Source organism: Cydia pomonella, chromosome 1 (assembly GCF_033807575.1).
Source record: "Cydia pomonella isolate Wapato2018A chromosome 1, ilCydPomo1, whole genome shotgun sequence".
Classification (NCBI taxonomy): Eukaryota; Metazoa; Arthropoda; class Insecta; order Lepidoptera; family Tortricidae; genus Cydia; species Cydia pomonella.
In genome coordinates, this window is record NC_084703.1 from 17,946,984 (window position 1) to 17,968,822 (window position 21,839).

General features: G+C 37.7%; 1 protein-coding gene across 3 annotated transcripts in view; it reads right to left on the bottom strand.

Annotated features, from left to right (window-relative positions):
* Window positions 1-16,035, bottom strand: part of LOC133517291 (sterol regulatory element-binding protein cleavage-activating protein) — a 49,477-nt gene extending 33,442 nt beyond the window's left edge. Inside the window, exons 1-7 of one of the 3 annotated variants that reach the window (XM_061850537.1) lie at window positions 15,179-16,035; window positions 14,968-15,086; window positions 10,124-10,231; window positions 8,210-8,318; window positions 5,666-5,852; window positions 2,437-2,582; window positions 87-1,268 (exon numbers count right to left, since the gene is read on the bottom strand). In XM_061850537.1, coding sequence (XP_061706521.1) covers window positions 87-1,268; window positions 2,437-2,582; window positions 5,666-5,852; window positions 8,210-8,318; window positions 10,124-10,231; window positions 14,968-15,086; window positions 15,179-15,297 — 1,970 coding nt within the window. In that variant the 5' untranslated portion in view covers window positions 15,298-16,035. Of the gene's footprint in view, window positions 1-86; window positions 1,269-1,386; window positions 2,395-2,436; window positions 2,583-5,665; window positions 5,853-8,209; window positions 8,319-10,123; window positions 10,232-14,967; window positions 15,087-15,178 lie in introns of those variants that run through there. The other 2 variants (XM_061850545.1, XM_061850552.1) reach the window with 2 other exon arrangements.
* Window positions 16,036-21,839: the final 5,804 nt, after the last annotated feature.

A 21,839-nucleotide genomic window follows, 5' to 3' on the forward strand; every position in this document is an offset into this window, starting at 1 on the left:
ATAATGCAAGAGAGATAGAGAGGCATATAACAAAATTTCAATTTTCGCGTTAGGCCCTCCAGAATATAGGTTTAAATGCAACTAACCTCGACCAAGGACGGGAGTGCGGCGAATGTTTCAGCAGTATAGTGTCGTTCGTGTTCTCCACGCTTTTATCCGGATCAGACATTTCCAAAAGTGGCGAAAACACCATTGGGCTCCTATTGCTATCATCGTAAAACACATCAACTAATTGCTTTGGCGGAAAATTTTCGTCGCTTTTTTTTTCCGTCTTGCTACTGACGTCCGGTTTTTCGAGATTAGTTATAAAATAATCGACTACACCCGAATTGTAGACTATCATCGATATCCATACCAGCATCCACACCATGAAGGCGCGCTGGAAGAACCGCGTTCTCGCCCACATGTTCACTAGGCGGATCCGCTTTGGCACCTTCTGGTCCTGCATTTGCGGGCTCGACTTGCGCTTCGCCAGCACATCCGTCGGGTTGTTTTGGGCCAAACCATTTAGCCTCGGATGCGATTTCGACTTAGTCATTCTAAGAGGCGACATGTTGCTCTCATCCGAGTAGGTCTTTTCAAATCGCCAATTCAGAGCGTTGTTCGCGTTAAAGTACTCTTTTAGATGAAGTTTGTTATTCTGATCTTGAAAATATTCCATGCGTCGAACGTCGATTCCAAGAATGGTTGCGAAGAAAACCATTTGGACAAAATAATCGGAAATTAAGCTGACTATCATAAATATTGAAAATTCTTGAATGAATGGGACAAACGTGAAGAAGCCCACAGTCAAGATGGTTATTTCTGTGAGTAGATTTTTTGTGATAGACCAGCCTTCCTTGCTCAAGCCTTGCGCGAGCCGGATCTTGACATCAAGCCTCGAGTCCGTGGAGGTCACGCTCTTGGTCAGCACGAGGACATTCTCCAGCCCGACGATTATCACGAGGTAAGGAAAGATCTCTTTGCCTTGGAGGCTCAACGAAATGCCAAAATAAAAGCATATTCCCATAGACATGGAGAGACTACCGGCGATTGTGACCATCGCGCACGCAGACAGTCCCAGCTTAGATCGTATGTACTCGATCTTCCTCAAAGAGAAGTAGACGTAGAGGAATATCCCGACGAAGGTGATCATGAGCGGCACGAGCTCGCGATAGTTGAACTGGCCCGGGTAGTACACCAGGGTCAGCTCCTCCGCGTGCGAATACGGCTGCTCTTGGTACAGGGGGTACATTGCTCTCAACTTTTTCGTCAGCGAATTCAAAAATCTGAAAATGTAATATTATTATTTATTACAAGCATTTAACTCGCCATGATGATAAAAAGTTGTGATAAAAAGGTTACAGATGAAATACGATTATAGATATAAGTTCTGGACCTACTTACAATATTTAGCTACCGGAAGTCGTCCACGCTACAATGGTCATGTTATCATGTCATGTGATCAGCAAATGCAGTGCTTTTAAAGGATAAACTTGTAGAATACTAATCATTAAAAAATATATCGGTTTTTATATTCTGTTCTCTTATTGCTACCTCCCGTAGACTTCGCTTTATTGAAGTTTCTGCAAAGACGCGTGGTCACCATCAGCATCATTATTTTCTGGTCATTATTTCTCATATTTTTTAAATTATGTGACTACTAGTAACACCAAATTTAAAGTACTAACTGTAACTATTTGGCTTGGCACCGACTGTAAACTTATCAGTTGCTACTGCATTTAAAACGGATGATATTTTATTTTTCGATTTTACTTATTTTAAGGATTAATTAAAAATAGAGCGTATAAGCAACTTAGGTACCTGCCTAAACAGGATGATTCGGGAGACGTGAACAGGACCAAGCCTGTGCAATGTGCATTCAGTAAGTTATAAGCAATTATTTCGTACCAGTATTTGTGAGATTACCGATAATTAATTTTTTACTGTTAAAAAAATCAATTTATTTACGACATTTATGGTCACTCTTTTAGTTTTATCCATAACAAGTGACAAATTCAATGTCATCGGAGTCTGGTTACACTATGATATCACCCAAGTACTCGCTACATACTTGTATTTACAATTTTCCTCCAAGAAACAGTCGAACGGAAATGACAAAGCGAGCAAATAGAGTTGAAATGAATTCCCCGCTCAGTTCTTGAGAGCGAAACGGTAACACTTAATAACAGTAGTAACTAAGTATGCACAAAAGCTTAGTTAAAATATGAAGCTGAAAAATGCGAAATTTTATTTAGTGTGAGGGTATCATCGATTACTTATGTGTTAAAACTTACAACAAATTAAAATTCTAAAACATGATATCCGCGATCCCGAGCACGCTCATCCGTCTCGCTCAAGCGTACGTTCAGTGAGAGAGAGAAAAGAGCCCACACCTACGGGGCCTTAATAAAAATTATGTGTAAAATGATGCCTATTATGGAAGGTGAGCGTGACCTTGGTTCGACACGCTGGTAGAACACGGAGACGGCGTACTGCAGCACGCGTGGGCGCGCGCGCAGCGGATAGCGCTTGATGCCGCAATCCCGCAGCTGCATGCCGAATGCCATCTCTGCTATGGACACTTTGCTCTTTGGCAGGTTCTGCACAATTATAATAAACAAAACACATTACCTTTCCCAATCCCAATCTGTACCATCACTCAAGGAGAGGCTTAAAAAATTCTGGCTTTCCGATACTTTGGTTACGGCTTACTAGTTCCATTGCGTACTTCTACTCTTTTAATTTCCTTTACTTTTCTGATTCGAATTCATATCTATTTATATTATATATAGAATATTTATTTATTTATATGTATATATATATATATATATATATAAGTTTTTTTTGTTATATTTCTATTTATGTATATTTGTATCAATGTGTATTCAAAACTTGCATGTCATTAATTTTAGTGATTGTACACTTTTGTTTTTGTTTGTCATTAGGCGGGTCCTCACAGAGCGAACATACGCGGGAGGCAATTTCCTTACGCGCACAAAAGGCGCACGCGTTTTTCTCGCCCGAGCGCGACCTTGTCCGGTTTTTCGGCGTGCTCAAAGACGCCTCAGACGTTAACCGCGCGCCAGTGTAGACGTGTTTGTTTATGGTGCGCGTGGTTATTTTGTCCGTACTTACGTTAAAAGTTATCAAAACTTGACAACGTTGGAAAAAAAATATTATGACGAGTGACGCATATTGTCATGTCCTTCTTTCTTCCTCATTTTGTTTTGAATTGCTTTAAATAGCAAAACAAGCTACTGCAATCAACGTGCGGCGCCATTTTGAACAGCTGACTGAGTGACGCCGACTTGCAGGCAAACGTGCTGAGGCAAAAGTTACACCAGCACACGGACGCGCGAGGCCGGGCGTTTGCCGCGCGAGGAAATTTCCTCGCAAGGCTGCTTGCTCCGTGTGGACCCGCCTATTCAATCATCTTTACTTCTGTTCTATTCATTTCCTCAAAGGTTAACTGGAAAGATCCCATAAAAGGATAAGTTCGCCTTCGTTGTATTTTATTTACTCTGGAACTGTGTTTCTCGTGTTTTTATTTCTATGTACAATAAAGTATATATGTATATACATACCTTTAGATAACTGATTATAAAAGAAATCTGATCTTTCTAATGAGTTTATATGTTTATGTTTTTCTCAACGTGTTTAAACCATTAACTACCTTCCAATTGCATCATCAGATCAGCTCCATGTTATACAGAAGTATGCCAAATTTGAGCTCAATCAGACACAAGGTAGTGGTTCTAAGTTACAAAATTGGATGCTCATAATATAGTTCGTGTCATCCATGATGACGCGTAAATTTGTCAAATCTAACCTTTAATAACATGACAATACGAATCAAGGTACGCATCATCCAAATATACACGGTGAAGCTGAATAAAAGTATGTAAAAGAAACCAAACAGGGATCAATCCCAATGTTACACTATTTGAAAACATCACTTATTATTATTGTCCGTTAACACCACAGTATAAGGAAGGTGTATTTTTAGACCCATTCAAACTCTGAACTTTTTATGATTCTCGTTCGAAATTCAAAATTTTGGACGCAGAGCTGTACCAAGGCTTTTCTTTTATTTTATTTTCAAAATCCTTGATTAGTTTAATTCCGGTAGAGTATGTGCGGAAAGAGAAGACTCGTGGAATATATGGGGCCCATTACATTCCACGACTCCTCTCTTTCCCAACAGAAGGCCTACCGCGAACCACGTTCGACGTGTTGCCTCCCTATCACACTTACGCACGAATTTACAAGTGCGACAGAACACACAGGCAACTCGTCGAACGTGATTCGCGGTAGGCCCTCAGACTCTACAAACATAGAATAGTAAGTATTATACCGGGTGTTTCCTGTAACACGAGCGAGAGCGAGAATAATGTACTATATTATTGCAGAGGTCGGGAAATGGCAATCCGTGGATGAGTTTCGATTTTGTCGGACGAGGCTTAGCGGAGTCTTATTTATTCTTTGTTATTCTGTTTTTAGTATTTGTTGTTGTTTTTAGTTTACATAATCTGTAGAAATTTCAACTGGCTAACTATCACGGTTCATGAGATACAGCCTGGTGACAGACGGACGGACGGACAGCGAAGTCTCAGTAATTGGTTCCCGTTTGACCCTTTGGGTACGCAACCCTAAAAACCAAAACATAAGTTATTTATAAAAGTTGCTGATCAAATGTTGGTCAGTTTGAGGAGTACAGCCTACAGTTTAATTTATTGCACCTGCTACAGGAAACACCCGGTATATGTATGTTATAGGCACTTATGATCCTTATACAAGGTGTTACAAAAATACTGACGATATATTTTAGAGCATAACTACATGCCATCTGCCGAAGTCTAAAAGTAAAAAAATATTCCTAATAAAATGTTTTTAGTAATAAAAATATAACTAATATTTTTTTGCTCGCCGGCGACGGTCCGCCCGGGCGCAACCCTTAGCAAACATGCTTAAATCTCTCGCGTCGTCACTTTTTTTTACACGAGATCTACATTTTTTTTTTGTTTGAAGTTTGACTACACGATATAAATCGGTGTACGTTGGTTAGCACCACGTATCTAGCCGGCATTTTTCTAGACTGCTCAACTGTTTATTCAGTTTCATGACTAGCGTAAAATTAATTTAGATTAGACTTCTTTAACACTGGCAGCAGACGCACGGAGTTTTCCGTAGGGAATGTCATGTGCAAGCGAGACAGCGCTTTGCATGTGTAGAACGACGTCCCGTTCAAACATGTTATTCCGTACGGGAACCGGGTAAATATTTCGTAGGTCTTTAAGAGAACTGATTTTGTAATTGAGGATGTTTCGCTTTTGGATCTTCATCTTACCAAAGAGAATTTGAAATACTAAAGTTACTGCCATCTTTCGACACATAATTAAAATTTTTAGAACTCCATTTGACTTTGATTTTTATGCTGTCACTGATATGTGTTAAAATATCAAAAAGTTACGCCATCTTACCGGGCATCGGCAAAAGGTTGTGGCGCCTCGCTCGTAACGATGCCGCCATACCTTTGGCTTTTGATCAATTAGATCTGTGGCTATAAAGTTTTCTTTGACAATCCACCTCTATTTCAAATTTTCTTTTATCTTACTATTTAATACTACATTATTTTTGTATAGGACTGTTAATTGCTAATTAAAATAAAACAAAAATGACTTACTTGGTAAGAGAGAACGGTATTAACAACATTGACATCCATTGAGAATGTTTGCAGGTTTTGCTGCCACAAGTTAGCGGGAGAGAGTAAGAGGCAGCTGTATTCAGGCAGCACCCGCTCTAAACTTGCTTTACTGTTTTGTTGCTTGATGCCTCCTATTTGGTAGCAGTACTGGGACAGACTGCCTTTACTAAAATATACAATTTGGATGTAAAACTATGTTTCGAATAACGGTTGAACACGCCAAAACGTGGGCATACATATGTACTTATATTTTTTTTATTTACGACTACACAAACTATTTAGTAATATATTTATAAACTAAATAGTATGATCAACAAAAAATATTATGACAGCATGTCACTTCGTACATTCGTTTTCACGATGGAGAGCCCTGAACTTCAGCAGCGTGAAATGATTTTGCTCAAACACACAGAAAATCCCCTTCTAAGCTACAGAGCACTAGCAAAGTTATTGAAATATCCACAATCCACTGTTTGTTCTGTTTAAAAAAAGTTCCGGGAACGGTTTACTGTAGAACGGAAGTCAGGTACTGGCGGAAAGCAAGACGTAAGACACAAAAAAAAAGAAGCCAGAGTTTTACAGCTTTTTAAAACAAATCCGAAGATTTCGTCACGGGATGTCGCTAAAAAGGTACAAATGTCACAATCTTATGTACAAAAAGTAAAGACAAGAGCTGGGTTAAGGTCGTACAAGGCTCAAGCTGCACCTGACCGCAACGCTATACAGAATTTGACGGCCAAACGAAGGGCAAGAAAGTTATACGATAATTTCTTAACAAAATTTAAATGCATCGTGTTAGACGACGAAACGTACATAAAAGCTGACTTTAAACAGATACCAGGCCAGGAGTTTTATACTAGTACGAGTCGAAAAAATGCTCCTGAGGACTGTAAGTTAAAAAAGAGGTCCAAGTTTCCGAAAAAGTACTTGCTTTGGCAAGCTATTTGCAGCTGCGGTAAAAAAAGTCGATCATTTATCACTACAGGCACTGTAAACAGCGAAATTTACAAAAAAGAATGTTTGGAGAAGCGACTTTTACCCTTTCTAAGAAAACATATTTCGCAACCATTGTTTTGGCCTGATCTTGCAAGCTACCACTATGCCAAAGCTGTGTTAGACTGGTACAAACAGAATGGTGTTGCTGTGGTACCAAAACACTGCAATCCTCCTAATTGCCCTGAACTCAGGCCTATCGAGGAATATTGGTCCATAATGAAAGGGATATTAAAAAAGAAGGGCGGGCAAATCAATTCCGTGGCTGATTTGCAAAAAACATGGACTTGGGCTGGTAAAAACCCTGATAATGCCGTGCAAACCTTGATGAGCCGCATTCGACGCAAAGTGAGAGCAATGGCGTATTCAAAGCATAATTAAAACACATTTGTATGTTTATAAATGTACGATAGTAGTGTAAGCCAATGTAATAATTTTTTTTTTTTAAATGTACTTGATTATGTTTTTATTGACTATTTAATATGCCCACGTTTTGGCGTGTTCAACCTTTATTATGATGTTAGCAATAATAAAATTAATACAACTAAATTTAAATATTTTTTAAATAAAAAACAAAATGGTTTGTATGACCAGACCGCTATACGCGGGCCGTCCAGTTTCTGGAGTCCTAGTGCGCAGGACGGCGATTGTCCCGTTTTCAGGTTAGACTAGGTTATAAGCACTGAAACGAGCTCAACGAGGGGGGCGGGTTTAGGGTCGGCAACGCGCATGTAACTCCTCTGGAGTTGCAGGCGTAAATAGGCTACGGAGACTGCTTACCATCAGGCGGGCCGTATGCTTGTTTGCCACCGACGTAGTATAAAAAAAAAACGAACGTTCAGTTGTAAATTAGAGTAATTTGAGGATGCGTTTTTTTAAATATATATATGTTTAATGTCATATGCTAAAGTGCAATAAATGTTTAGAAAGTTAACCTTAACGTGGTTTAATTTTTCATGCCTTTCAATTCAATATGTTGTCAGCTTCTATACCTTACCCAGTTAAATAAGGCTGGGTGAAGGAGTTCCGCTTTTATTACCAAAGTACCACAATTTGATCCCAAATATACTAATGCTGCATCTGTGCATTAAGGTTGGCAACTCTATTTTTAAGTCAATTTAATAAGTACCTATACAACATTCTGTAGGCATACGAATATTAAAAAGTAAAATAAATCTACTAGTACTACTACATTTCATATAAATTCAACTAAATACACACGTGAAATAATACCTGTATCTAATTGACAATTAAGATGAAGATAAATGCCAGTTTGTTATAGTTGGAAGTAAATAGGTAAACACAATGACTGGTAACTTGCATGTATGCATGCCTGTTTATTATATATGAAATATAGTTCGTGTCATTTACGATGACGCGCAGATAAGTCAAATCTAATCTTTAATAACATGACAATACGACTCAAGGCACGCGTCTTCGTGAATGGCACGATCTATGTGTGCACCTACACCTAACTGAAAATTTAAATTATGATGATGTTGTAAATACCAAATAATATTGCCCACTTACGTTTCAGGATCCTCATGATTTTTTATAGCTTCTAGCAACCGGAAGACTTCTTGCAGGGGAGCTCTAAATGCATCCCACATACGCAGGTTGTTATTCCAGGGTGATACACCTATATATAAATTACAATTTATATACAGTTCCTTCTACGAAAACTCCAAATAGGGAACCATACATAATTAAGAAATTTAGCCTCTCTACCTAGTTGGTTACTAAATTCTGTTACTGCAATAATCTTTATCTACATAAAATATACAAACGAAAGTTGAATAAACTATATATTAAAATGAAGTACACAAAATCAGGAATTACATATAACAATATCATTCAAAATGGCCTCCTCTGGCCTTGACACAGGCCCTCAAACGACGAGGCCCATCATCAATAGCGGCACGTACGATTGTCATGTCTAATTCCGTCAGTGTCTTAACTATGGCCCGCTTGAGGTAGTCAAGATTTGTGTGGAGTTTAGCACAGGCTTTCTCCTCAATAACCTGCCATATGGCATAATCCAGGGGGTTAAGGTCCGGGCTGGAGGACCGCCAATCTCCGTGGGCAATAAAGTATTTTTTTTCCTTCGAAACCAGGCTTGAGTTGTTTTTGCCTTATGTGCAAGAGCTGAGTCCTGTTGAAAGACCCATGGCTGGTTTTGAAATAGGGTGTGGCTTAACGGCTTCACTATTGGTTCGAGAACGGTTTCCTGGTAAACTTTGGCCCCAGTTTTCACATCTTTTTCACAGAAATGAACCTGTGTTAGCCCTGAGTATGACACACCCAGCCAAATCGTCACATAAGAGGGATGATGGCCTCGTTGCACTCTCGGAACAGCCGCAATCGCCTCTTGACTGTTTTTTGCATACACTCTGTCATTCTGGCGGTTACAACATTCTTCAATGGTAAATTTTTTTTCATCTATAAATAGTATTTTTCGGTGGCCATTTTGTGCATACCGCTTCAATAGCACGCGACTTCTCTCTAGCCTCCTTCTAGAGCTGGGGTCCGAACGGTGCGTGTTCTTCCAGACCTCTTGCGGTCATCGAAGCTCTGAGTACTATTGTATCTATTAATTGTGCGATTAACAAATTGTTTGTTGATTTTTAGGTTTTCAAGCAACTTCAAAATCATGTTTGGCGGGTGCCCACATTTGTACAACGCAATAACTGCGATACGATTATCTTTTAGGCCGCAATTCATTATAGATACGACGAGATAAGCGTTATGTGTGGTATATAATTATAGCTCACAACTCCACCACATTGTCATTTTTTATTTTTTCGGCAGCATTTGTTTTAACGGAAATAAAGAGGTTGCAAATCGAGTAACAGAACTTAGCAACCAACTAGGTAAAATGAGGTATCAACTGTTTAAATCTTGAACATAGTCTTCTAGTTATGGCAGAATAAGAGTCGCCTTTAACATTGAACTAACAGACACTTTCTATGGCTGTTTTTATTGGTACACATTTGCACCGAACTATAAGTCACCTAAAAGTAACTTCAAAAATATGCCCCGTTTAAACAATTTCATGATGATTTTATAGTGGCATAATTTCTCAATTATATATGGTGCCGTTTGGAGTTTACATAAGCGGAAATAAAAATATTGGAAAAAATAAAAATGTATTTTTTTCTACTTTTCGATTCGATATTACAAAATAACCGTAAATGCCAAGTACATCGTATGTTAGGCGGATTTGTAAAAAAATTCAAGGAGTACTGTTATGTATTAACCATGTGCCCCTCCCCTAGATCGACATCAACTTCTCCATATTCTACTAATATGCTACTATTGGGACAGTTTTGCTCCTAAGTGGATGTAGTTTAAATAGAAGTAAGTATATCAATGTGAATAGCAAAATCATTTTTTGAATTCAAAATCAGCAGTTAGTATTAATTCAGTCCACAGCCTTATACACACCTATTTTGAGTATGATTTGTTGCACATAAAGTAGGGGCCTATCTTTGGCCCAAACATATGGTAGTTTTTGAGTCTCGTTAAACAATAGTTCTAATGTTGAGGATGAATCTGGAAAATTAAGTAAAATATTATTATGGTATTCAGTAATGGGTATGTTGGTCATAGAATATCTCAAGCAATAAATATGCAAGTTATAAAATATGATTAAAAAACAATTGCTAAAATATTAATTAGCAACCTATATATAATTAATTTATATTGTATTTGGAATTTGTAGCTACATCTATTCTATATTTTTTTTAACATGATCCAACATTTCACTTCACATTTCCAATGTGATAAGCAGGGCCCATACATTTCATATCATTGATGCAAAAATGATGTTATTAAACATACAGGGAGTTTTTTTAAAACACTACAAATTTAGATAAATTACATATTGACGCGTAGAAAAGTAAATACTTGTTACGTAAAATATATTGCTTAAAATAATCTATATTAAAATCTTCTTTTAAAATATGGCCTCCGTCAAATCTATGGTGTTTTTGCCAATATCAAGAGTCGTTATTCAGTCATACATAACTTATAAGTGGGGTCGTAGAGTATGATGTTTTTCAGTAGTTGCTTTTAGTAAAGAGATAGGTGGACTATACTAGAAGCCACGATGGATTGCGGGGTGTTGATTGAAACATGGTTAAATGCATTTCAAGATTAGTTTTTCATTAGCTGCACACTTCCATGATAGGTCACTGCATAATAAGCTATCAATATTACACTTTAAACAACATTAATGCACAAAACTGAAAAATTCTCAAGACGTCTTCGCCATCTTTAATCTCAACTACAAACCCCATCTATCTAAACTAATAATGCAAAAACGCGCAATACGTACACTTGCCGGTGTAACAGACAGGCACCCTTGTAAAGAACTCTTTGGTTCTTAATGTATAATGACGCACTCTCTACCTCTACACAATACCTGTTCGATGTACTGATATATGTTAGACAGGTCTGATATACGTTCGAGCTACAGGGCATTTGAGAACAGGGGGCCTACCGCGAAAACCGAAATTCGCAAATTGCGGGGATCTTGCTCTTTTACTCTCACTAACACGTAATTAGAGTGACAGAGAAAAATGCCCGCAATTGACGAATTTCGATTTTCCCGGTAGCCGCCCAGTTCCTTGTCACATGGCGCTTTCAAGAAAGAGCCCCAGAGTTATCGGTCTGACTTACTATGAACCATTATTTTTTATACCACGACGTCGGCAAGCAAGCATACGGCCCGCCTGCTGGTAAGCAGTCACCGTAGCCGTCCATAGGCTACGGTGACTGCTATTGACGGCCTGTAATTCCAGAGGTGTTACATGCGCGTTGCCGACCTTTTTAAAATCTGTACACTCCTATTTTGAAGAACCTCATACTGTAGACCCTTGGGAAAACCTCGGCAGGTAGCTCATTCCACAACCGGAGCGTGCGCGGGAGGAGTTCATCTTAAACCGCACAGTGCGTGACCATTTAGGTTCTAGGGTGTGAAGATGAACAACCTGCCGACGGCGGGCGGTGCGGTGATAGAAAGTAGCCGTGGGCATCATGTCAAACAATTCTTCAGAGCATAGCCCATTGTACAAGCGGTAGAACACACATAAGGAGGCAAAGTCTCTCCTTAGACTTAAAGGTTCAATACCGCTTGTGAGTTTGGGATCGTCGACGATTCATACAGCATGTCTTTGGACTGAGTCGAAGGGCCCAAGCTGGCATCCAGGTGCTCCTGCCCAAAGGTGACAGCAATACTCCATATGGGGTCTGACTTGCGATTTATAAAGCAGCAGTCTTTGCCCTGGAGTAAAGTATCGCTTTGCTTTATTGAGCACACCGAGTTTTTTAGACGCCAGCGCAGTCTTCCCTGGCAAGATGGCTACGGAATTGGATGTCACTGGAGATGTGGACACCGAGGATCCCAATACTCCCTGACACGGTAAGGGCTGTGCCTTGGAACTGTGGGACCACAGTTAATGGGGTTTTCTTAGCGGTAAACGCGCAAACTTGTGTCTTTGTGGGGTTGAACCGGATTAAATTATCCCGACCCCACACCGAAACTCTGGATAGAGTGCTCTCAATATCCGACACAAGGTTTTCACGGCTCTCCAGCCAATCTGTGAAACTAGCCGTGTGATGAAACATTTAAGCGCTAATTGAGAAACCTTTCATTGGATAACCCTTTGTACTCTGTACATGGAATTCAATTTATAACGACATATGTAATTTTAATTATTATTAAATTGTAAGCATTTGTATTTGAAACATGACATATTGTTCTTTTTGTAATATTTTTATCTTTATTTGACATTTTAACAACAATTCCAAATTAATATTAAGTTGGTTTATATCCAATTGTTCGACATATTTTTTTGGGACACACAATTTTAATTTTATTATTTTTAATTTATAATGTATTGTTTAACAATCTTAATGAGAAGATAAACATACTTTTGACGAATGTATTAAATTTATAGTGTAATTTTCATTGTGAAATAAAGAAATCTAATCTAATCTACAGTAGCAGAAAAAAATCTATCATATTGAGATTTTTCTGTAAAATATTTCAAAGTAGATGAAACCAAGAACTGAATTTGTGGATAACTAATCAAAAAAGGTTTGATTGATTTATTCTCAACCAATTATACGCTAACAGGCCGGTACATATTTCGAAATTAAAGTTGAATTCATTTTTCTGGAATTTAGCGTCCGTCACTAGTAGTATTTAAGTCGATAAAAAACGGAATATCGTGCTAATTCATAATCATATTTGTAAGAAATATCAGTTCCGTCATGGGGAGACCTCGTGGAAATAAAAACTTAACAGTAGCTATACAAGAAGTGTTCTTTCTTAAATAAAGGCTATTTTATTTTATTTATTTATTTTATTATACAAGAAGCAATTATAAATGGCTTCACACAATCAATGCTGGCTAAGCAATTTCAAGTTCATCCGTCTACTATATCGAAGGTTTTGAAACGGGAAAAAGCTCACGGAGGTGTCAATAATGCTCAACAGACCTGTTCGCCCACGCTGCACATTAAGTTTGGTAGACCGCAACATTTTGCGAATAGCAAGACACAATCCACGACTCACGGCGAGCGACATTATGCGGGAAATATCGTGTGGAAATTCAGTATCTGTGTCCGTACGTACTGTAAGAAATCGCCTGATGGATGGTGGACTTCGTGCTCGTCGTCCTGCAAAGAAACCACTGATTTCCAAGAAAAATCGAGCAGCTAGAAAAAAATATGCGAAAGAACATCTTTCTTGGACTGCGGAAATGTGGGAAAAGGTAATCTGGAGCGATGAATCCAAGTTTTTATTGTTCGGAACAGTTGGAATTACCTACGTACGACGTCCCGACAATGCTAGCTATGACCCTAAGTATCAGCTTCCTACAGTCAAACACGGCGGCGGCTCCTTTATGGTGTGGGGCTGTTTCAGTGCAAGTGGAGTTGGTCCTTTACATTGAATAAACGGCATTATGACGAAGGAAGTTTATGAAGGAATATTACAAGATGTGTTTCTTCCCTGGGCACGCCAAAATTTCGACAGAGCGTTTATGTTTCAGCAAGATAATGACCTGAAACATTCGTCTAATCTTGTTAACACATTCACTGCCGGGAACCCACCTGTTGGGTGCTCGTGAACTTTGTTCAGATGCCGGACAACCCGCTGGGCAGGTTGTTTTGTATGCAGCTATAGATCACCGGTTTCTGAGGTAGTGCGCCGTTTTTTGTCTGGCAGTGAATGTGTTAAGCAATGGTTCAAAAAAAGGTAGAATGAGGGTTTTGGAATGGCCCAGCCAAAATCCGGACTTGAATCCTATAGAAAACCTATGGAAGGAGCTAGGTTGTTGTGTTAGTGCAAAGAATGCAAGAAATGTCAACGAAAGATTTGAACAATTAAAGGAAGAGTGGGAACACATTCCAAGTTCTTTCCTCGCAAAGTTGATTGCATCACTGCCGCGAAGATGCCAAGCTGTTCTTGATGCAAAGGGTTTCAGTACCAAGTACTAATCTAATATTTTAATTTTCAGTGCAGAATCTGTAATTTTTGTTGTTTTCTTTATTAATAAACCACTTTTACCTATATTTCTCTCGTAATTCCCTATATACTCTTACAAAACGAGTTTCTTATATGAAGGCATACAAATGTAGTATATGATTTTACTCTCCATCTAAAGGACTTTCACATGATAATCGTTTAGGCAGCCTTAATCATTCTTATAAAAATATACTTCAAAAAACACAAACAAGATAGATTATTTTCCGCTACTGTATTATTTAGTTGAGTGATAATAAGATGAAAGTCAGTTAAATGTTTCTGTACTTATTGACAAGTATCTATATCAGTTAAATAAAGAGGTTGATAAATGATTCATTATTACGAAAATACTAATTGGAACCATACTCTATGTAATGTGACATAATTTTTCCATCAACAGCATGAAATGTACAGGCCCTGGTGATAAGGAATGAAAGTTATTTTGAGTCCACAAGTTTTTAGCAAATGAATATGAATACTCATACTTCCTACATACCGATATCATATCATAAAGAAGGGATTCCACCAGTGTTCGGCACTGTGTGGAACAAGCATTTTTGTACTGAATATGATTGTGCCGCACAGTGCCCCACACTGGTAGGATACCACCTTAAGAAGCACACCATGTCCAATTGACTTTTCTTGTCATACAGGTTTTGGGATATCAAAGAACATTATTGATTTATTGTAATTGCAATGCCCAATTGATTGAAGAATAAGGTTTCAATTTGTTTCAGCTATTTCATGAACTTACCTTCTGGTAGACAGTTGTTAGTGTTGCAATTTGCTTTATTGAATTCCTTGGTATCAAGTAATGGCAAATTGACAACTATTGGTATGTTTCCTGGTAAGGGTACATTTAATAATGGATAACTATAAACAAAAAATACATGATATATTAATGTTCTAAAGTAATGATTTCATCATGGCTGTCTAATAAAATGTGTTTTATAATAAATACTCACCAACAAAATAGTACAATTGAAAGAGCAAAACCTATAACTGCAATGGGATTTGAGGAACAGAACAAACCATACGTGTAGTATATCTGTGCTACACGTTCAGGCAAGGTACTCCCTGCCATTGTGCGCCTTCAACCGAACACGAGGCCGGAGTTCAAGAATACTTCACAATAATATTGGGCCAGGTTAATGGGATCTTTATATCGCGACTCCCGATATATTCTATGTTTCCATAATCGTGCAATTCAATGATGATCGCATGTCTTGATGTAATAACGGCAATTACTTCTGAGGTTTGCATCATGCATTTACATGCCGCCTTCTAAGTATTTTTCTTTAGAATAGTACAGCTTTGTATTGCACCAATTGACCGACCACGCAATTTTGACAACACTATTGACACTTCACCACAAAACATTCCATTACAAATTAACTCATCGCAAGACGTATAGTAATATACTTAAATTTAAAGGAGAACAATAATATTTTAACAAAATCTTACAGCTAATTGTATAAAACACATTAAGGGCTTAGGAGGAAAAGTCCCAAATATATTTGACTCTACTTGACATGTTGGTTTTGTTTGACGTTTTCTTTTTAAATGTGTAATAATGTATCATGTCCTTCAAAATGGTGATCATACAGCCAACAGTGAAAAAATTGATTTGTTAAATTTAAAATAATTGTAACAATCAAGTAACGATACACAATGCTCGATAGTATTTAATAAAAATATTTATCAAGACGATTAATTGATTATTCATTATTCAAACTAATTTCTTCAGAACAAACGTTCCATGCTTGCGACATCTACTAATATCCAGACAAGACAGGAGTCAGGAGTAGGAACCCCTGTTTAATTTTACACCTAGAGGGCACTATCGTGATTGATCAAAGAATATAATACTCATCGTGATACACATAATAGTTCCGTACATAATAGGATTATTAGGTCATAGGTAAGTTAGGTAACTTATGTTTGTGGCATTTTGTGGTGAGTGTGTATTTAAAAGTAGTGAAATCTCTTATGGTAGAACTGTTGCAAAAAAGTGTCCAGCTGTCAGCTATAAATAGTTCCAAATCTCTCCAGACTAGCGCTAGAGTAGCTTAGAACCTAGGCGTTATTGACGGAGTGAAGTGCGCTGTCTATGATTTGATTTTTTTGTCAAGTATTCTAGGTATTGTAGCGCCACCTATTTAAGGTTTTTTGATGACACTTTTTGATACAATGGTGATTTAATTCCTTATCTCCACTTTCCATATAATTAATTATAGATTACGATTAGATATATTTTGACTGAAATTTATTGTCATAAATTTGGTCAATATTGTGTCAAAGCCCTATTATTCGATACATTGCTAACTACAGAAGGGTGCACAATGAATTCAAAGGGCCTCTCTCTTTTAATTTAAGAGCAAGGCTCTTGTCGGTGGAGTAGACGCCAGTTTTCGCGGTCTTCGGCCAAATTCTTTAGATCCCTGTAAGACACGACATTTGCTTTTCCTTTTAGTTGCTGCGTGTAACTTGCTCGTGGTTTTCCTCTTATCCTCTTCTATCTTCGATCTTGCCTTCTAACATAGTTTTAGAGAAAGTGTCGTGTCTTATCAAGTGACCTATCATTTTGCCTCGTCTATTGTCTATGGTCCTTAGTAGGTTTCTCCTCTTTCCAACAATTCGCAGCACTTCCTCGTTCGGTTTTTTCTCAGACCAACTTACTTATTCTCTTCATTCTTCTCCACAACCACATCTCAAAAGCCTCTAATCGTTTCCTATCTTTCTGTCTCATTGTCCATGTCTCACACCCATACATTTGTATTCTTAGAGATCTTAGCCTTTAGCAAATGTTTTTTGGCGTTGAAAGCTGTTTTCGCCATTGCTATCCTTGATATTATTTCATCTGTACATCAGGAGTCTTGTGTAATTATTAAGCTGCCTAAATATCTAAATTTGTTTACTTGTTCTATATGTGTTTCTCTGATCTCAATTTGTTCCTTAATCGGGCAAAACTTTGAAGCAATTAGTGTTTTAGTTTTAATAGTGTTAATTTTGAGTCCAAATTGTGTAAAAAGTCGATCCATCTGTTTCATTACTCTTTTTAATTCTGTTAAACTTGGGGCCAGTGCTGCTATGTCGTCCGCAATTCTAATAAATACTATTCTTTCCCCATTAATTTTGACTACTCCTACAGTTTTTTCTAAAAAAATTCTAATGGCACACTCTATAAATATATTAAAGAAAAGGGGTGAGAGTGGACAACCCTGCCGCACTCCTTGTTTTATCCTTGCTCTGCAACTTTCCTCTCCCACACTGATAATTGTTTCCTGTTCTTTATACAAATTAAAAATTATTCTTCGATTTGCCCTATCAAAGGCCTTTTCCAAGTCAATAAAGGCTATATGTGTATGTTTGGCCTAGGTCTATTCTTCTGTCTACAATCATTCTCAGCGCCAGTATGTCCTCTCTCTTACCTTTTTTCTGTCGGAATCCATATTGGTCTGGTCCTAGGTATTCTTCCATAACTGGTTCCATAAAAGGGCGACCGATGCCACTTTTTGATATTTAACAAATTGAACACATATCAGTGAAAGAATAAAGATCAAAGTCAAATGTCGTTCTAAAATTTTAATTATGTGTCGAAAGATGGCAGTATATTCACATTGCTACGAAGTTTTCTTTGACAATACTCCTCTATTTCAAATTCTCTTTGGCCCTGATAAACTGCTACGTGACCCAGCGCTTCCGCAGGTTTTAGTTTCGGGTGATGTTTTAGAGCGCTTTTCTATAAGCACGAAATCTAGCTCTGCTTATGGACAGTAAGCTGCGATTTGAAGAACATGCACTAGAACTCATTAGCAACTGTTTTTACAGGCTTGAAGTATTATATCGCGTCCGTAATTTTATCATAATATGTCAGCGGTATCGATTATACGGGACAAAAATGGGACAGGTACAAATACGGGACGCGGGCCTTCAATACGGTGACAGTCCCGTATATACGGGACGTATGGCAACCCTACGCATAAACCTTTGTGCGCTTAGTCTGTCCAAATTGAGTTACGCTGATGCCGACTTTGGGGATCGAGTGTATGCCGGCGTGTACCTCGACATTAATTTAAGGCATTCAAAATGCTTGTGCCCTGTTTTACTTTTCTGTTCCTAGGGTTCCTAGCCATTCTCACATCACACTATTTTTCAACCGTAATAATCTGTTAAATAGTGCAGCGCGACGTACCTTGCACTTTGCATCATTGCCAGGGGCGGAATTAGACTTAGCCTCTGCGAGGTCCCGGGCGGAAAATCTTTGCGAGGCCCCTGTTTTTCCTCTATTAGTACGCCGAAAGACTGGTCGTTTTTGCCGATTTTCCATTGAATAAAAGTTTCATATGCCGCCAATTATTTTTACCCGACTTTGATGGTAAAAGACTATCGTACTCGGCTCTTGCCTCTATTAGTATTACGGGCAGCGTCCATTTTTTGTTTTCTTCATTTTCAATGCTTGAAAATGACATTTTCGTCAAATATATAACCTAAAAACATGCAAAACTATTTCAATTTTATGACAAATAATTCTATACGGAAAATGGCTGGAGCTTTATTTTTCTTAACGCACGATTCCAATGCGTGCGGAAGGCAAAGGCGCAAACGAAATCGACAAACAGCCAATTAAAAAAATGTAATAAAGCTAATATTTCCGTATTTCTATTCGACGGATGGAGATCAAATCGAGAAAATATTATGTTTATTCATTAATGTAATTTACGAGATATCTTTTTATTTTTATTTTAATCTATAAATTATGTTTGGTGTGATAAAACCCACAGACCAACCCCTAGGCGGTTTTCTGTGGATAAAACTAACATTTGAAACCTAATAGGTTAAAAAAATGTATTACTCGACCAAATTAGGAAGGCTCCGTTTCCATGCAATATGCATACAGCAACAGTTACCTTCGTAACTCAGTCGGATAATATAATGAAAAAACACGAGTGTAATAATATACTGAAAAAGCACGCGTGTTTAATATCTAAGATTATGAACCTAAAATCGGTGGAATATAAACGTAATTTTGAGCAAGTGTGTTGAAAAATACCGCACTAGTGCGCAAATTAGCATATTACGTTACTGTGTCAAACATTTAACGGGCCATATGTGTGGTAATAGTACATTATGATACAAGTGTGCTAAGTTGGTCATTACACACGAGGCGATATTGTGCGCGCGAGCTGTAAGCGAGCGCGCAATAAGAAAGCCGACGTGGGTAATGACCAATGCACACACGTTTTATACGACGTTTTCAACACACTTGCGAAGAAGAAACAAAACGAATAAATCAGTTTTTTTTGTCAAAACAGAAAAGGTACCTACAATTTTCAAAATGGTGGTTTACAGTTTTAACATCGAATAATTGCACCAAAGCGTGCTGGGCTGGTAGGCACTTATTCGCCAATTCATTGGAATAAGCTACTAACACGTTTTCCAAGAAAGACTAGGCGTTTTTGCTGATTTTCCATTGAATAAAAGTTTCATATGCCGCCAATTATTTTTCACCCGATTTTGATGGTAAAAAGCTATAGTTCTCGGCTCTTGCTTCTATTAGTATTACTGGCAGCGTCAATTTTATGTGTTCTTCATTTTCAATTTTCATGACAAAATGATATGTTCGTCAGTATATAAACTAAAACCATGCAAAACTATTCCAATTTTATGACAAATATATGGCGCGTTATTTTTTTTTACGCACGATTCCAATGCACGCGCAAGGCAAAGGCGCGCACGAGTTCGACAAACAGCCAATTAAAAAAATGTAAAAAAGCTAATATTTTCGTATTTCTTTTCGACGGATGGGAGATCAAATCGATAAATTGTTATGTTTATTCTTTAATGTAATTTACGAGATAACTTAATCTATAAATTATGTTTGGTGTGATTAAACCTTTTTGAACTAACATTTGAAACCTAATAGTTGGTTTAAAAAAAAATATTAGTCGACCAAATTAAGAAGGCTCCGTTTCCATGCATATTATTTGCAATCAGTTACCTTCTTAACTCAGTCGGATAATATAATGAAAAAGCCCAAGTGTTATAATATACTGAAAAAGCACGCGTGTTTAATATCTTATACCTATAAACGAGCAATTCTTGTATATATATATATATCGAGGGCTTCATGCTAAAGGGGCGTATAAGCAAGAACCCTACTTTTCAGGAGACACAAAAAACTGAATAACTTTTGTTACAATGTACCGATTGTTCTACAATTTTGCATAGAGTATTTAAATTACAATCTTTTTCATGTGTCATGCCTAGTTTTGTTCTACGTATTCTAAAAAGCAGTAATTATGTAGTTACGCCTCTTTACCACGACAGTAATTTCCGACATTTAGGTTGAAATTTTATGAAAAATACTTGAGATTTATGGTCGTATAATTCATTTTTTTTTCTATTCGATAATTTAATCATGAAAGGTGGAAATACTGTTAATTATTAGAAATACTTTAATTTTACAGTAATTTAGTCATCCTTGTGTAGTTTCTTCTATTTTTTCTGATTTTTATACGCCCGTCTGGGCTGACGAATCTATCGTGTAAGTATCCTTTATTTGTGGTCGTATAATAGGGCGCCAAATTATATTTTGAGTAAATACTCATAAGTTCATCTAGATTTTACCATTGAAATGATTCCTGGTGGTTTTGATAGTGTCACAACTGTCCACGAGATTAAGCAATGTCGACTCGAGCTGGTTACCGATTGGGTAAGTAACTGTTTTGAATTGCCACTTTGAGCATTTCAGTGTTTCAATAGCCTCCTTGGTCTAGTGGTTAGAGCGGTTGTCTCTCGATTCGGAGGTTCCAGGTTCGAATCCCGGTGGGGACACTGTCAAGCAAAAGTCGCTTTGTGACTTTGTGAGACTATTCCCGGTTTGGCTATTACATTGCAGGCTGAATCACCTGATTGTCCGAAAAGTAAAATGATTCTGTGCTTCGGAAGGTACGGTGTAAAGTCGTTGGTCCCGGCTGCAATCTATCCGGTGGTGCTCGTCATGAGAGCCATGTCAGAGGCCTTTGGCGGCTCAATAACTCTAACACCAGGGTTTTTAAGGTACATCAATCTTACAACCCACACGATAAGAAGAATTGTTTCAAAAGGCAATCATGCCAAAAGAATTGAAATCGGTAGTAAAGGATGCATGGAAATTGCTAAGACAACACAATGACAGCTTTACTAAAAAAGCAGTCAAGAAACAATCAAACGATTAAACTTAGAGTGCATTAACTAAAACAAAAGGTTAAAACGTATCAAAACTTGTATTCAGACAATAAACATTACTCCTTCTTTAATGGTACCACTGATAACAAAATTATAACTATCTTAAACAATAAAATATTAATCAAAACTTCTAAACAATTAAATACGACATCATTTATCGTCATTTCATAAAAAGAAGCAATATTAAATCTTCTGTACTAATAAACCTAAAAGTAGTTTAGCTAACAACTTAACCCACTTACGTCTCCATCAAATTATAATAGAGGAATGTTACACTTAAGAATTACAACCACCCCGACGGAGGACGAGTGGCCCGCAGTGCACGCAGTGGGCCTTAAACAGCTTTGACTCCTTCAAATCTCTAGGAATGGATGGGATCTTCCCTGCGCTTCTTAA